The sequence below is a fragment of the Chelonoidis abingdonii genome, chromosome 14 (genome assembly GCF_003597395.2).
Source record: "Chelonoidis abingdonii isolate Lonesome George chromosome 14, CheloAbing_2.0, whole genome shotgun sequence".
Taxonomy (NCBI): domain Eukaryota; kingdom Metazoa; phylum Chordata; order Testudines; family Testudinidae; genus Chelonoidis; species Chelonoidis abingdonii.
The window spans coordinates 13,028,852-13,042,089 of record NC_133782.1 but is presented as its reverse complement, the minus strand read 5'-3'; the positions used below and the strand labels follow the sequence as shown (position 1 = coordinate 13,042,089).

General features: G+C 44.0%; 1 protein-coding gene across 1 annotated transcript; it reads left to right on the top strand.

Moving 5' to 3' along the window:
- Positions 1 to 769: 769 nt before the first annotated feature.
- On the top strand, positions 770 to 11,110 carry TFAP2C (transcription factor AP-2 gamma). The gene is made up of 7 exons (XM_032782547.2): positions 770 to 963; positions 3,499 to 3,975; positions 4,461 to 4,512; positions 6,247 to 6,469; positions 7,127 to 7,245; positions 8,831 to 8,972; positions 10,153 to 11,110. The coding sequence occupies exons 1-7, from the start codon at positions 916 to 918 to the stop codon at positions 10,436 to 10,438; spliced, it is 1,347 nt and encodes a 448-aa protein (XP_032638438.1). The 5' UTR covers positions 770 to 915; the 3' UTR covers positions 10,439 to 11,110.
- The last annotated feature ends 2,128 nt before the right edge of the window (positions 11,111 to 13,238 follow it).

Below are 13,238 nucleotides of genomic sequence, written 5' to 3'. Positions count from 1 at the left end.
GAGTTCATATTTAGCATGGCAGAGCGGGGTGCTTTTAATAAAATGTATTATTCTCGATCAACTTTACCTCTACTGCAGCCCGGGCCAACGGGAGCTTTGCGTGGCCGGCGGGAAAGAATCCCTGTATGGGGCAAGAAAGCAGTTTGAATAGGGACGATACGTCTGGGAAGATGGAACCGGAATGTTTAGAGCCATTTCTCCTCTTTATTATGGCGCTCATCATTCTAGGCTTTTAAAACCCCTTCGCACACCCCTGCTCCAGCTCAGCTGCCCTCTGCCAGACCCTTTACAACAGGCAGGTTGGCCGGCTCTGCTATCGAGACCCCCTACTCTGAGCTTCGCGGTTCTATTGAGCGCATCTTAGGGCTTTGGGGTTGTGTACGGGACTTCTCCAGAGACACCTCGGCGTGTTCCTACTCAAGGGAAGAGGGGAACCTCATGGATAAAAGCAGCGTTACATCCGCGCCTGGAATCTAGCTACAACGCGCCCTGGGCAGCTTCCCTAGCCATGCGCGCGTGTGTGCGCCCTGGGCAGCCGAGAGCTTCCCCCAGCCATTCGTGTGCGCCCTGGAGCAGAGCCAGTCCAACCCAGAGCGCACGTAAGGAGTGGCTCTGAGCTGCGAGCTGCCTCCTGAGTGGCTGACTCTGAGCCGCCCATAATGAAAGCCCAGTCTCCCAATCCATCCCTGGGGAGGAGTTATGATAATACTTTTGCAATTAAGGGCGTCTGGTCAGGGGAAAAAAACCTCAGTGACCATTAGAGGGAAGATTAGTCTTGCACCGATCTTCATGCCTGGCAACTAACAAAATCCACCCGGGGGAGCTGCTCTTCCCCAGCACAGACTTGGATATTTACTGCTTTGGGGGCTGGGGATCTTTTCTGATCTACTATATATATTTTGGACACTGGACGCCATGTTGTGGAAACTAGCAGATAATGTCAAATATGAAGAGGACTGTGAGGTGAGCTAATAGCACTAGGGGAGGGAGGAGGGAGAAGGGGCTTTTGTGTGGGTGTCAGCACCTGGACATAAATGGGGTCAATCCAGCAGTCTTTGCTTGGGCAAGAGATCCCCAGGCTGCCAACGGACTGCAGGACTGGGCTCTTAGTCCGCTTCTCTTACAAGACCCCCATCAGGTCGGGGGATGTTCAGATTTCTTGTTTGCTGTTCGATGATGCGCCGCAGACTATATAATCTCACTAAACGCTGACTCTCCTGCTGGGAGTTGCCCACATGAACAAGGAGTGAGGTTAATGGGACTGATCTTCACGTTTAGGTTTTGAACCTGGTCTTTTACCTTGTTTTCCCCCCTCCCTCGCGCTTCTTTTCTCGCAGCATTGTCGCCCAGTCTAGCTGACCGCCAAACGTGTCAGGCCTCCCCATTGGGGTGTCTCTGGCTCTGAGATATTGAAAGAGAGGGAAAGCAAAACCCGACTAGGGCCAACCCAAACCAATTTCTCTCCCCACCCCAGTCCCCAGGAGAAACTCCTTTAGATCCTGCCAGTCCGGGAGCGCCGCTTGGGAGCAGAGCAAATAACCTCGCGGGGGGTTGAGTTTTCTTCTTCCCACAACCAAACGGATGTGTTTAATCCGCTCCAGATTGTGCCTGCTCCCCAGATCAGTCAGGGCACTAGTCCCAAGTTAAGCAAAGTGCGGCCATGTTTGTGTGTGTGGGTCTGAGCTGCAATGCGCCCCAGACCGGGGAAGTTTGGTGCAGAAGCGGAGAGCGTGCACAGGAGCAGGGGCGGCGGGTTCCCCAGCCTCTAGGACTGGTTCAGAGGGACTCGGGGTAGGACTGAAGTGCGATGGGGAGCCAGGTGGGAGCCGCCGCCAGGGAGAGATCTAGGGAGGAGAGGTCCGAGCTGCGTGGCAGCCAGTGGGCGCCCTTGGCACGGAAACTGTTTAGCTGCCAGCCTCAGCCGGGAGCGCCAGGGAGCCAGCGCCTGTCGCTGGCCCTTTACCTAGGGGCACAAGCTATTCCCACTCGCCGGAGAAATGAATTTTTACCCCCTCTTCCCTCGGGCTCATCCCAGATCGGGGGCGGCGAGCAGCTCCCCAAGCTGCGGGAAGGGGTGCATTTGGGGGTTGGGGGAGTGTTTCATTTTCAATCCTGATTCGTTTCTCTCACGGGAGCCGAGCAGCCCTGAGAGGGATCCGCGGTAATTAGCAGATCAGAGCTCAGGTGCCTGCCCGCGCTGGTTTATTCCCACGTTTCCCTCCCTAGCCCTCTTTCCTTGTGAAACTTCCCCCACCCACCTCCTGCTTTTTGATCTCTTTGAAAGCGGCAGAGTCTCCTCCTTTGCTCCATTGGTCATGGTCTCTATGTTTGGCTCCTACAGATTAGCTGCAGTCCCCACTTCACGCTCCATTGGGACCCCATTGAGACACCCATTCTCCTCTTATTAACCAGCCCCGTTATTTTAATGACTGTGAAGCCAGAAGCTGCTAAATCCCGGGATCAATTCAATGGAGACATTTTTTAAGCTTTGATTGCCGAGCTTTTAAATCGGAGAATTTCAGCGGAGGCGGCTGGAGTAGTAGGACAAGTCCTCTAAATGGCCAGGCAGCTATTCGGACTCTGAGCTGAACCCCCGCCCCCCATGTGCTCGGCGCGCCCCAAAAGCAGAGCAGACGTGGACCGCGAGGTCTTTAGAGCGCAGGAAAATCAGCTAAGAGACATGCTTGAAGTGGGGTCGCATTCGGCTTAGCCGCTGATTGCTGACGGGGCTGTTCAGCGCAGCCCAGTTTGCAGCTTGCCAGCGCGGCTGTTTTAACCCAATACCCAAGGTTTTGTGTTTACACTCGCCCGCAACTGACCACTGCCAGGGGAGCTGAACCCCCCACATCCCCATAACTTCGAAGCCAGGAGGGGCCTGAAATCAGGCTGGACCGGAGGCAGGGAAGGGCGCTTCGCCCCTCCCTCACCTTCTGAATTCGTTTCTCAACTTTAATTAAAAAAACTCTGCGACAGCAGCCACCATTCCTCTTTGTAACAGTCACTTTCTTTTTTTACAGACCCCCCCCAACCCCCCGCGACTTAAGTCAGTTTCTCTTAGGAAGCGAAGTTTATTTCTGAGTCCCGGCTCTTCCCACTATTCCTACCCAGGCTGTGGGATTAGTTAATTGGATTCCTAGACGAACCACTGAGCGAGGCTATTCCTAAACTAAACGTTGAGCTGCTTCGTTTTCTTTGCTCCCTCTCGAGGGTGGCTGAGATTCCCCCTACAAAGGCGCACAGGGTGTGTGACCTGGCCGGGGCAGGCAGCGGTGCATGGGGGAGGGGGGGATCCTGGCCTCATTCCAGTCGCGGGGAGTTCCGCCGTTGACTCCCCCCGAGGCCAGAATTTCCTGCACGTTCCTAAGTCAGGCGCGCCCCGCGCGCTGCACCTAGAGCCGAGCGACAGGGAGCGGGGACCCCCTCCGGCTGTCAATGGGCAGGGGCTGAGGCTAAGCTCCCCGCACTAACGGGCTTCTGTTCTGTCCCTTTGCTGTCCAGGACCGGCACGACGGGAGCAGCAATGGGAACCCCAGGCTCCCCCACCTTTCCGCCGTCAGCCAGCACTTGTACAGCCCGGCTCCGCAGCTCTCCCATTCCGGGACGTCCGACTTCCAGCCCCCCTACTTCCCACCCCCCTACCAGCCTCTGCCTTACTCCCAGTCCAGCGATCCCTACTCCCACCTCGGGGACCCCTTCTCCATTAACCCGCTCCACCAGCCTCCTCCCCCTCCACCCAGCCAGCAGCAGCCCGCCTGGCCCAGTCGGCAAAGCCAGGATCCCACCGGCCTGGTCCATCACGCCAGGCCTGGCCTGGTCCCTCATCTCTCGGCGCTGGAGAGCGGCTCGGCCGGGGGCAGGAGGGAAACCTACAGGCGCTCTGAGCTCCTCCTGCCCCACGGACACGGGCTGGACGCTTCCACGCTCGCCGAGAACCTGGCGCTGCATGAGATGGCTCATCAGATGGAAGAGGTGCCGGTAAGTCCCCGGGTACGGCCTGCTCTGTCTGGGGTACCGGCTACTCGCACCCCGGCCTGCGGTGGCCGATCCCAGTCAGACCAGTGAGCCTGGTGCCGGCAGGGCTTGAGATAAAGCAATTTCTCAGCTGGATTAGAGACCCTGGTTCATTCCAGAGTGGGTGTGAAGGGCACCGGGGATGGGATCTTAGCCCAGTTTGGGGGCGGAGTGGGATGGATGCGAGTAGAAAGGCCAGAAAGCATCGTCCCTAGAGCCCAGGTGCCCTGGTGTGTCGGAGGGGCTTAGTAGCTGCTCCTAAGGGGAATGGTCCCACTTTGCGGTTTAGCTTCGATGTTTTTCTTCCTGCAGGAAGAACTAACACCCCCCTCTGTCCCCCATTAGTCAGAAGCTGGAATCGGTGGGTGCAGGGGGTGGGGGATCCATAAAGACTCCAGGGTCACTTTCTCTAAAGGAACTGTGCTCCCCCTCCCCCCTTCTCTTTCCAGAATGTGGAAGATCAACACTTACTAATGCATGACCAGACAGTCATTAGAAAAGGTCAGTAGATGGCATTCTGATTTACTTTTCCTTGTCCATAGCTGAAGTTTGATTTGTAGATGGTACACCGGCAAGTTGATACTTTATTTTGTTCCATTGCTTTAAGGGGATCTGTCTAAAGGCAGGAAGCTTGAACGTTAATGCATGATCGCTTTAACTATAGAGGAACCTTGGTTTTTATATATGGTGAACGCGATCTTAGGTGATATTGAATGGTGGGGGTAGTTTGGAAACTGCGCTGCTTCCTTTGGTATGTTGAGTACAAAAAAGTCTCTATTTGCAAACCTCCCATTTCGATGGGAAGCGAATTACCCTAAGTATTAGTGGCACCAGCAGACTGTCGCTGGCACCTGAGTCTCTTATTCTGGACTGTTGTGATACTAATAGCCGCAATAGCAAAACGATGCTTTTGTTTGTATCGCTTTCCGGCTTCAGCAAAGAACAAATGCACTTATCCCGGAACGGAATTTCAATGCAGATCTGGCATTTCATTTGATCCCGACCCAAATTCCTTGTGTGTACAATGGCACGGGGCTGGTTTTGCTAAGAAGGTGAGGCAGAGGTATATTTGCTCTAAAGGAAGGGACTTGGTTTAAGATCTAATGAGGAATTAGTTAAATTAGCAGAAGGCCGTTTGTAATCAACGGTCCCATAAAGCGGTCAGACTTTATTTGAGCTGAAATGGTTTTTACTGTTTGAACAAGCGTGAAACGCCTATCGACTCTCAGCTTTGTTTACACTCTTGTTTTCCTGCTTGCAAACAAATTTGCGCTTTGTAAATCGGGCAAGTTTCTTCTAGAAACTGAAGTGGGACTTCAAATACGTATTTAGTTGAGGAAAAGCAGAAGTGTTTGTAGTGTTTGTCAGAAACTCCGCTGATTGCCGAATTAGCTCATGGGAGAACTATTCTGCCGTCAGATACACCACTTCAGAATAAGACCAGCCCTTGCTGCTTAACCCTTTCTTGCATTAGTTGCCAATAGCAGTGATTCAGTCTGGCTACATTTCGTTGGTACATTAATGAGTTTACCTGTCGCACTGAGGTTTAACGTCCCTCTGGAAAGTATGTTGCTCCTACTCACAGTAACGATAACCGAGAGCAAGACTAATGGCGTTAACTGTTTTCAGCTGTAGATACTGGAATATAGGGCAGGAATATGCTGGAATTTAATTCAAGGGAGAGAGGTAACTTCTCTGAACAGAGACTCCCTATCTGGAGGTGGAAGATGAAATTCAATATTGCTTGGCACCCTCTACCCCTCATCATATTTATTTGTTCCCGTTCTAAGGAGGACGGGAGACCTCTCTGTGCCTTTAGTTGGAACCAGGTTTTTTGTCAATAGCCAAAGGATACTAGTTTCTGCTCTGCCACTGTATATGCTTTACAGCCCTGATGTTCATTTTTATAAGCCTGAGTTTGCTAACTTCCAGGATATTATGTCACCGGTGCATGCTGAGTTTTGACTGAACGTTTAAGGAAAATAAAGTTATATTCTTAATTGAATGCAGCAACTGTTGAAATTTACTGTGACAGCAAAACCAGCCCCAGTCCATTATTAGTCGTCCTGAGGCTAACTTGTGGCGCTGTTAAATCAGTTATTCAGGACAAGATCCAGTGGTGGATGTTTAACACACAATCTATTTACTGTTTAGCTCCATTTAGACTTGTAATTTCCTCTCTTTTTTTTTTTTTTTTTTAAAATCAATACCTGCTTTTCCACCTGGCTCCCACAGGTCCCATTTCATTAACAAAAAACAGCTCGCTGAGTCTCCCCTGCCAGAAGGATGGATTAATTGGAGTGGTGATAAACCCCAATGAAGTGTTTTGTTCTGTTCCGGGGAGACTTTCTCTGCTGAGTTCCACATCTAAATATAAAGTGACAGTAGCAGAGGTTCAGAGAAGGCTCTCACCTCCAGAATGTCTAAATGCTTCCTTGCTAGGAGGAGTACTCAGAAGGTAGGTAGGCTACTCCCCTCCCTCCTACCCCCATGACTTTGGTAATCCTGTCTTTTGTTGTTGATCCTTTTTGCAAGGATTGTACAAAACTGAACTGAATAAGTGGTGTCTAAAGCATTTTATGAGACTTAAAAAAATAACACTGAATTCTAATAGGCTTTGGAAATAAAACTCCTTTGCACCTCTGGCACTTCCCAAAGTGAAGTGCTATAACAGTTCTCACAACAAATTCTCATTCCCTGTTAAAATCTGATTCCATTGCTGGAACTGCACAAGGTGAATTTTCTTATTTCAGTGACAAATCATCTCCCTGTTGAAGTGTCTTGGTTACTATCTTGTGGTCTTGGTATACTTATTTTTGCAAACCGTTTAATTCATATTACGTCCCATTATTATAGCTGCTACATTTTTATTATAGTATAAACTTAAAGGCAAAACACATTTGATTTGGTTTCTGATGCGTGTTTTACACTAAGGGGTTTGTGGCAGAGCCTTAAAAATTAGGTCACTGAAAAACAGAGAACCTGCTTTTTATTCCCTTCCCTCCAATAGAACCTCATTAAATGCCAATAACTCGATTTCCCATCTTTTTAAATAATAAGTATGTCCCCTTGAAGCTAAATAAGGTCACATCTCTCTCCCTCTGTCTACTTACAGAGCCAAATCTAAAAATGGTGGCAGATCATTAAGGGAAAAACTGGATAAAATTGGCTTGAATCTTCCAGCTGGTAGAAGGAAAGCCGCAAACGTGACATTATTGACATCTTTGGTGGAAGGTCAGTCCTAAGGGTGTGTGTGTGGAGGGAGTGGGTTTTTTTTAATTTTTTTTTTAAGTTAATAAAATGACATCTGTGTAAGGCTTATAAACTGTAATTCAAATGCTGACAGGATGCGGATCAAGTCTAGAAAAAATAATAGACAGAACAGAGCTATTTTAAAAACAAGTTACAGGCTGTGCTGCCTGTTAGCCCTCCCAATGCTACTATAAATGTGATTATTTTTTGGTTTATCCCTTCCTCAGCTCTAGTTGTTCATGCCATTTTTCAGATCAAATAGGGATATCTGACTATTCTATTACATTATTTTTCACCTTGATCATATCTGAACTGTAACTAGTGAGCTAAACTATTGCATTAACTTCAGTTTTCATTCACGGAAGCCATTCTGTGTAAATTAAGGAATTCTACATAGTTACTTCCATACTGTAGTGAAATTGACAGGTGTGAGAGTGACTCCTTTATACCAAGAAGTTCCAAAGTCCCCAGTGGGACCTAGCTTGTTAAGTCACTGGTGTATTAGAGAAGGGATAGTTGAGAGGAAGGAGGGGGAAGCTCTTCCAATTTTGAGGTCTTATATATTAGTGAGTTTGACGTCCTATGGAGAGGCTTAAAAGCATTTTTTAAAAAAGGTTTTAAAAGCAGTGGGGCAGCAGACTCCAATGACTGGCCCTACCTCAACTGCAACCTCAGAAGCTTTCCTAATAAACATGCATATAAAGTGAGATTTACAGCTTTTGACTTCCTGATAGGAAACTGGAGCTCATTTAATCTGCAGCATGTTATGTGGTCCCTGTATTAATTTAGCTGGGCCTTTTTTAAAAAAAGCAGCTTCTTGTTATTGCTGTAGTTAATGGAAACAGCAATTTAAATGTGAACAATACTTTGAAAATATAACTTTTTTTTAAATCTACATCATCTCAAAATACTGTACTAACTTAGTTTATTAAATCCTTATAGAAAGGTAGAATTGGAAGACCAACAAAAGAGACAGAAATCTTGTCTAATATATTACTGTGTCTTTACATTACACACATGCTACAGCTAACCTACAGTTCACAATAACATTCAGGATTTTTGTTTGAATAGATAGTTTTAATACAATAATAGAGACAAGCAATTGTTTTAGTTAATTAAAGCTATCATCTAAGTTACACAAGTGTGCACTGTGTATTTAACTTCAGAATTTTACTGACCTAAATTAAGATCAGTTGCCAGCTGTGTGATCATCATAAGAATATAAGCCTTATAGAATTTCACCTGAAAATGATTATCTGTACCTATGCAACACAGCTAGATACAGAGACCCATATATTGTCCTTTGATACAAAGGGAACCAGAACAATTATTTTTTGTAGCAGTGGTTATGCAGGTTTTTCTCAGTGTCTCTTCCTCAAATTTGGTTTATCTATTACTTAGGAAATAACAAACAGTATGGGGAAGATCATACTAGCAATGGTTCTTTCTAAAGTGGGGAGTATATTTTGAGAATTAAAGTTTTTGCCCATATTTCTCTTATCTTCTAACAGTGAAGGTGTAATAATTGGATCTAAAACATTCACCTTATCACCTGTCCCCACCCCAGGTGAAGCTGTACATCTTGCTCGTGACTTTGGTTATGTATGTGAGACAGAGTTTCCTTCCAAAGCAGTGGCCGAATATTTAACCAGACCACATTTGGGCCGTAATGAGATGGCTAACAGGAAAAATATGCTTCTTGCTGCAAAGTAAGTATGGAAGGCTAAAGGGGAGAAAAATGCTTTTTGGGTTATTGGAAGAATGTGAGAGTCTGTAAAATACTTATTTGTTTTTTACTTTTAAAAAAAAAAACAATCGCATCCCCCCCTCCAAAAAAAAAAAAAGTCTATGTGAATCTGTAATAAGAGAGTCAGCATAAACCCTTATGGCATAGTACTTTAGAATTTATTGGAGTTGAAACCTACACGGTCAATAGAAATGACACTAAACCTCTACAGAATAAAACAGACAGATCTTTCTATAGAATTTTTACATCTGGCTAATTTTAATGTTGTATAGCAGAGATCTAGGGTCTAATGAAAACACACTAGTGTCAAGAGAGAGAACCATGTTAACTTCAGTGGGCTTTGGATCAGTTCCATAATACCTCATAAATACAGCACTCTATATCCGATAACGTAAGCACTACTCTTTTTGTACCCTACAATAAGAGTGAGGCTTTTTTTTTTTAGTGCATTGCATTGTGTATCATGCTGTTTCAGAGAAGTTCACTCAGTGTACCTGAAATGAACAAATCAACTTAAAAATACATCTGAAACTTAGGCCCCTGTTCCTGCAAGCATTTAGGCATGTAGTAACTTCATGTGCTTGAGTAGGCCCATTGAACATTCATGTGTATTGTTAAATTGTATTGTTACGTGCATAAGTGTTTGCAGGATTGGGGGTCTATGTTTCTGATGAAGGGGGTAAATTAAATGCCCCAGTTCATCTGCTTTATCCATTGTAAATCACTTAAGTGCATCTGTGGAAGTTCTCACGGACACTGTCCTTAATTTATTTATTTATTTATTTATTTTAAATCAAAAGGGCAAATGAAGCAGAACCAGCTAGACACCAAAACAGGAAAGATTATCCTGTGGAAAGTGTGTGTACACGTGTATGTATATGTGTATATAAAACGTCTGAAACTGACACTAAAAAACAGGCTTTATTCTGTAATTAGACTGAAGAAGATCCTTGTAGTGATGTAGTTGTAATAGGATGTAATTGAGTTCTGAAAACCCTTTGTGGTTGCTATGCAGTCTGAATCACTGGTTATTTCAGTTTAAAGGATTCTGTATCTTGCTGCTGCTTTTCTTAGTGCTAAATCCTCTTACAGAGTGCCTTGCACTTTCTGGTGTAAAGTATGAACTCTTTTGTGTCTTACAGGCAGATATGTAAGGAATTCACAGACCTCCTCACTCAGGATAGAACTCCTCTTGGAAACACTAGACCTAGTCCAATCTTGGACCCTGGCATCCAGGGCTGTTTGACTCATTTTAGCCTGATCACGCATGGCTTTGGGAGTGCTGCCATCTGTGCTGCCATGACATCTGTCCAGAACTACCTAAATGAAGCATTAAAAATAGCAGACAAAACATATATGAACACTGGCGACCAAAGTCCTGCAGAAACCAACAAAAACATTGATAAAATGGATAAGCACAGGAAGTAAAATCAGGGAAACCAGACTTTCAAACTGTTCCTCCAAAACACAGACTGGGATCTTCTTGCCTAAGGGGCATGTAGAAATTTGGTTACTTTCCCTCCCCCCTCTCTTTTTAAAACAACAAAACATCTTATTCAGGATCTTCACTCCCTCTGGATCTGTAAGACAAGTCTTTCTAAAGCTGCAGTACCTCCCTTAACTGTGGAATCCGTTACCAGAAGATAAGTACTGGTGAAATGTATTAAAATCCTTTGCTGTTAAAGTGGTGCTATAAAGTCTTTGGTGGAAATATACTAAGATATGTAGAGTTTTCAAACATCTAAATATCTAGTGGTGACAAGCTACCGTGTATATTTTTTTGAGATATGGATTTTGGATGGGATACTCTTCGTTATCTGGAAAAAGTCAGGTTTTTAGTCTTTAAAGCCAACAATAACTATAATGCAGTATTAAACAAGGTATTTAGATTTATGTGCATGGTGTATTTTATAAACACATGACAAACACCAAGATCATTCTGTTTTGCTTTATTTTCAGATGACCATATGAAAAAACTGGTATCGGCGTAAATGAAAGAGCTATTTGATGCATTTGACATGCTTATTTTAATTCTTATTATTTATGGAAATATTTAGGCTTTTAAAAATTGCAGTTTTCCACAGTGGAAATTATCTTTTTTTTTTAAAACAAAACAAAACAACCCCCTTCCCCCCCAAAGAATTGCTAGTGCAAACTGAAAATAAATGCTTTTAGAAAATCTCCTTTTTCTTTGTCTAAGGAAATTGCAGCTTTATTCACATATTTATATCAAGTCTTGTTTTTAAATTGAAAAAAACTTGAAAGAATAGGCATATGTTGTAACTTTTTTTTTTTTGAAAACATTTTTTGCCTATTTAGGGAAAAAATATATAAATATATTTCCAGGGAGACTTTATGTGTATTAAGGAAAACAGTGTGTTGAATGTACATATTTATTTATGTGTAATTTAATGGGATTTGTAAATAATGGTGAACTTTTTAATACTTTTTTTTATAAATGGGTTTCAAATGTTAATTTTGGTAAGTATTTCAAAGGTAATGGGGTAAGCTAAATACATCTTTAGGTTTATGCACAGGTATGTTATACAGGGTATTTAAGATTTTATTTTTTAATTTTATTTTAAATTCTCAATTCTTGCCACTGAAGATTAAATCTAATCTGAGGGGTATCTTCACAAAGCAATAATTTTTGTGTACCATTCAGCTGAGAACTGAGTAGAATGAGTGCATGAGGTACGGTGCAGCTGCGACTCATGGCAGTTCTGAACTACTCTTTGCATATTTGTATATGATCCCAATATAATTCTGATGTATATGATAACCATATAATAAAAGTATTCTGGATAGAAGCACTGAATGTCTTGTTACCCGGAAAGTGTTTTCTTTTCATATTTTTGTCAATATGGGACACTAGACGATGTTGAGTATTGTCATAATTACAGCACTTTGTTCAGATTAACAGAACAGAAATATGTAGTAGTTTGCCAGTAAAACTAATGGCTTCAATTACATGAGTCATGTGTCTCCAAAAACTTTTTTTTTTTTTTTTTTTTTTAGCCCTCAGTATCATACCATCTGCCTATTTAAACTAGAACCACATTTTAAGGCTTCCTTCTCATAAAAATCTGACCCAAGTATCTTTACATTAAATGTGATTTAATCAGATGATTATACTCTATATGCTTAATGATGAATGCTTGCAAATAACTTGAATGTGAAACTGGATATCTGACTTCCAGTATTAGCCCCATTTTATAGATTTGGGGTGGGTGGGGAGAGGGAACTGCGGCCTGGAGAAGCTTGGCTAGAGTACCTAAGTCACAACAGAGGTCTGGCAGGACTGGGAGCAGAACCCTTAATGTCTAGAGTCAGTGTGGTGGTACCTTAACCATGAAGCTGTCCAGCAGAAACTGGAATAAGTTTGTTGTTTAAAAAAAATAAGTCTTGGAAGCAAACGTTCACACATTTCCATAGGCCCTGTGCACCGAGTCAGGATTATTGGATAGCACAAGATTTGGTATGGAACTGAGAGTGAAGGATGCTGACACTAGACTGAGGTGACTGCATTCTAACAGCTCAAAAACCAGATGGCAAATAAAAATCCAAAATCCATGTTTTTTAAAAACAACAACAAAAAGTCCTCTGGGTGAGTAGGTGGTTTGTGGAGGCAGAGGCTGATTTATGAAGTTTTGAATACTTGGGGATGGGCAATCTTGGAAAATATGCTTAACAGCTGCCTAATACAAAAATATGCTTAAACTCATTTGTACAGTAGTGCTGTGAGGCCCAGTGTAGATGTGGGGGGATGACCCATTTTGCTAGGCATGAACCTGGAGTAAAGATGTTGTCTGTCCTAAAGACCTTGCATTCTAGGTGGATGTGGCAGACAGGTGGAGAGAGGAGCTGCTTGTAAGGTCTCCAAATTTTCTTTCTGGGGGCCGTAGGAAGAGGTTGGTGTTTTGATATATATTTTTTTAGTTGCTACAAAGAAGGCCTTTCAATTAAATGGATTTTTTTTTTGAGATTTTCCATTTTTGTGAAAACTTTGAAACAACTTCTTCCTTCTTGTTCTAGTGTGTGTGTGGGAAACAATCCTACCTTCTCTCACTATTTCACTACATCCACACACACACAAGGGGAAAGTATGTGTATGTGCTGGCTTCCCCTGCTTTCCGATGAAAAACGGGAGAGGAGAGTAGGAGAGAAGGAAGCACCCCCCCCCCCCCAATTTATTTTTTCTTCCACAAAATTATAGTAACCTTCCTCC